The following is a 4,419-nucleotide window of genomic DNA, read 5'->3' as shown; positions in this document are numbered from 1 at the left end:
AAAAGATTTTGAATATTTTTTAATTTAATTTAAAAAAGAGAGAAAATCTAAATTCTAAAAGGAGGGACAGAGTGGAAGATTTGGTATATAAGGCATGGAAGCCAACTCTTAAAATACGTCTTCATTTCGAGAGAGAAAGAGGGGGGGAAATGGCAGATTCTAGCGATTCGGTTTCCATTGATATGGAATCGATCTCTCTTGGCGGCAAGGTAACCTGCATTTTCCATTTATCTTCTTGTTTGGTTACCGGAAAAATGAGAGAATGGAGGAGGAAAAGAAATGGGAAAAAAATGCTATACAATGCACCTATCTGTCTTATGCTTAGATAGGCTGGATTTTTTTTTTTTGGTTTATTTCTAGTACAGCTTAAAGCATATATTGAAATTATTCTTTCATTCTTCTTCTTGTAACAGTCTAGTTTATTTACGTTTATGTTATAATTAGTTTTGAATGATAACATATTTTGTTCTTCATGGTCCATTCAATTAATGACTTCTGAGCTTTAATTATTTCTCATTTTAATTCAATGATTTTGAAACTTATAGTACATGTTTCTTTATTTATTTTCACTTATTTGCTTTCTGTGCTGGGAAAGAAAAAATAATCTTAGACTGTTAATTTTCATTAGTGTTATGTCAATGGCTTGTCAATTTAGGAGTTTGGATGATGCAGAATATGCCTAAATGTGCAAAACAGTTAGGTCTCTTTAAAAAGTTCTGTTGCACATGCTAACTCTCTCTAGCTAGAATATACTTAGCTTGGGCTATGCTTGGAATACTTCTCATTTCAAAGTAAATGAAACCCAAGTTGGTTAGACTCTTATTGCCTGGCAAGATCATATGTTATAGGTTCTCCGCATTGATTATTTGTTGAAAGTCTCTCTCAGGCTGTTCCGTAGATGGTAATTTGATTTGATTACTTTGGTTGCTTTCCAGAAGGTTTGTTAAATGAATAACAATTCATTGTAAAATCTATATGCAGGAGTACCTAGTAAAAACTCACCATGGTACAGTTTCAGTTGCTGTGTTTGGAGACCAAGATAAGCCGGCTCTTATTACCTATCCCGATTTAGCTCTAAATCGTAAGTAATGCAAGAAACTTCATTGTACTGCTTTGTTTCCTTATCTGTGTGTCTCGCCTATGATAATTGATACGTGTGTGTATAAGTTTGCCAACAGTTTTGGTTAAAAAGGGTTGCTCTTTTTTTTTTTTTTTTTGGAATTATGAATTTTCTCCCTAAACATAGACATTATTTTAAAAGTGAGATCTTTTGTGTTTTCATCATAACACACGAGACTTTGAGGCTTGAATGCTTTGAGCTAAAGTTTTCAATGTCAATATAATATGTTTGAAGTTCATAACATCATAATTTGTTGGATTTCCACGATGAGCAAAACCATTTATCCAATGATTCTTCATGTTTCTTACCTAAACCTTTGATCGTGTGAGATCTTGCAGATATATCCTGTTTTCAAGGCTTGTTCTTTTGTCCGGAAGCTAGTTCGTTACTCCTCCACAACTTTTGCATATATCATATAAGTCCTCCAGGGCATGAGGTCAGTTCTGCTCATGTTTTAATCATTTATTTGCTGTTCTAATCAATTTCTTTTGGTGGTTTTATCTCATAATTCACACCTTTCTTATCCGGGACTTTGTTCAAGAAATATTGCAGTTCGGAGCTCCACCAATCTGTCCCGATGGTTTTATGCCTTCCGTTGATGACTTGGCAGATCAAATTGTTGAGGTTCTCAACTTTTTTGGGTAATTATATAGTTTCATAGTTACTTTATTTTCTCTCTTTCTAAGCGTCAGCTGGTTAGAATTTTACTTTACTGTAATCCCTTCTGCTCCATAGTTTATTATGTTGGGGGGTAATTATTGCAGTAGTTGTCTGAAAATGATGTAAATTGATGCACCTACTACCCACTTATAGGTTCTTAAGCTGTCGTTTTCATCAATACGTTATTATCATTAAAATATTTACATGGAAAAGAATGAAGGCAAGCAAGCTTTATTTAATTATTTAACTCTTTTTTTTCTTCTCTTTACTCCAGGCTTGGTGCTGTAATGTGTATGGGGGTTACAGCTGGAGCATATATTCTTACCCTATTTGCTGTAAGTCAAGTAGCTAGGCATATGTAAAATTTTTCCTTTTTTCCCTTTCCCCATTTTCCAGATAAATAACTAAATATTCTGTTGTATTCTTGGAAATGATTATTCTGCATTGGCTTAATAGATGAAATACCGGCAACGTGTCCTTGGGTTAATACTTATTTCGCCCCTATGCAGAGCACCCTCATGGACAGAGTGGTTGTTAAATAAGGTTCCTCTTCCGGGCTTTTTAATTTTTTTCTCTTTTTTTTTTTTGGGGGGAGAGGGGTTAAATAGTTTAGTGCTTAGATGGATTGTCATATTATTTCAGGTGATGTCAAATTTACTATATTTCTATGGCATGTGTGGAGTGGTGAAGGAGTTGTTGCTTAAGCGGTACTTTAGTAAGGTAGTTTTCAGCTCCAAAAACATATGCCGTTTTGCTTTGTTCTAGAATCAGACTAGTTGAGTGATGAGGTTCTGAATGACTATGGCAGGAAGTTCGTGGTAATGTTCAAGTACCAGAATCAGATATAGTTCAGGCATGCAGAAGAGTTAGTTCTTGAACTTCTCGTGTTTGTCTCTTATTTACTTTTCGATTGACAATGAAGTAAGGTTGTTTTGCTCATGGCATTTTTCTGACTAATCGGAATTTTTTTCGTTTTCCACAGTTGCTAGATGAAAGGCAGAGTATAAATATTTGGCAATTCCTAGAAGCAATGAACGGGTAAGCCTGTCCCCATCATAAATAGTAGAACCATGTTCCTTTCTGAAAGTGCTTTTCAAACGGGTTTCACATGGCTTGTTTGATCATCTTTTCTCCTTTACCAGGGGAAATGGAAAGAATTTTTTCGATTCATAAATGTCGTTACCACTTTTGGTCCAACATGAAACATTTATTCACTGTCTTTCAGGAGACCTGACCTTAGCGAAGGGTTAAGGAAACTGCATTGCCGTTCATTAATATTTGTTGGCGAAAACTCTCCTTTCCATTCCGAGGCTCTTCACATGACATCGAAACTAGATAGAAGATATAGTGCCTTAGTGGAGGTACGCAAAACAGTTTATTGCCTAACCATGTTATAATATCTTTCATTTATATAGCTTGCAAACACATATATGGTGATAGGGGTGAGTGTTCGATTGAATCGAATGAAAGAGTTTAAATTAATCAAGTTGAGAGTTCCATTTTATCATTTTAGATTTCTTTGGAAATTTTTCGAATCGAGTCGGGTGAAATGAAATTCGATTCGAATTGAGTGAAATTGTTTGATTTAAATATATGTCAAATTAAAATCTTATTACAATATAATTAATTTCATGTTAATGCATATTCGCTTGAAACTTGAATGGTTATCTTATTTAGGTTCTATTATTATTACTTTAGAATTTCTTTTAAAATTTTTAACTTTTTATATATTCATTAGATTTTTTTAGAATATTTAATTTTATATATATTTTAAAAATATAAATTATGGAATTTTTAGAAATATTTGAATTTTAAAATTATTTTGAATTATTGTTAAGAAGTCAATTTGTTTATTTTTAAAATTTACAAGGACCAAAGAAGTATTTATTCTAGTTATTCAATTTATAAAACAACTCGAACTCGAATTATTTATTTGAGTTGAATTTAAAAAAAATCAAATAATTAAATTTGTTTAATTTAAAATTCGAAAAAGAATTTAATTTTTTAAATCAAAATTGAGCTAGCACAACCTGACAACCTGGAAATGGTGGAACCTGCAGGTACAGGCATGTGGGTCAATGGTGACGGAGGAGCAACCCCATGCCATGTTGATACCAATAGAGTACTTTCTTACGGGATACGGTTTATACAGAGCGACCCTAAGTGTTAGTCCTAGAAGCCCATTGAGTCCATCTTGCATCTCTCCGGAGCTTCTTTCACCGGAAAGCATGGGGTTGAAGTTGAAACCGATTAAAACCCGGATTTCTTTGGAAGTTTGATAGGAAGATGAAACGGGAAAAAAAGGGGGCAAATCAACAGCATTTTGTAATCTATATAAGGTGATTTTGTAACATGTTTTGACATGTTGGTGAAGGAAAAGAGAAAGGCATTAGGGTTGTAGATAGAGAAGCAATAGAGACAGAAAAGAAGAAGAAGAGATATTGCCAATTCTTTTATTTATAATCATAAGACGTTTAGCTAAGGTGAAGTTATGTAAATCATTGAATAATTATTTACTAGAGAAACCGCCAATAATATAATGATAAACAAAGGGTGCGTAGTGAATTTAAGCTTTCCATTTTCTATTTGTAATATTTAGTATTTGAGCTTATGATGATGACATCCCCATTTTTATTAAA

The 4,419-nt window shown here is 33.3% G+C and overlaps 1 protein-coding gene across 1 annotated transcript; it reads left to right on the top strand.

The window, feature by feature from the left end:
- On the top strand, positions 1–4,419 carry LOC108466112 (protein NDL2-like). The gene is made up of 11 exons (XM_017766476.2): positions 1–209; positions 982–1,081; positions 1,459–1,556; positions 1,673–1,761; positions 2,055–2,115; positions 2,237–2,323; positions 2,423–2,500; positions 2,589–2,645; positions 2,763–2,818; positions 3,006–3,141; positions 3,841–4,419. Exons 1-11 carry the CDS (start codon positions 150–152, stop codon positions 4,057–4,059), a joined length of 1,041 nt encoding a protein of 346 aa, XP_017621965.1. The 5' UTR covers positions 1–149; the 3' UTR covers positions 4,060–4,419.

Source organism: Gossypium arboreum, chromosome 5 (genome assembly GCF_025698485.1).
Source record: "Gossypium arboreum isolate Shixiya-1 chromosome 5, ASM2569848v2, whole genome shotgun sequence".
Lineage (NCBI taxonomy): Eukaryota > Viridiplantae > Streptophyta > Magnoliopsida > Malvales > Malvaceae > Gossypium > Gossypium arboreum.
Note: the sequence above shows the minus strand (reverse complement) of the source record. Positions and strands in the feature narration are given on the sequence as shown.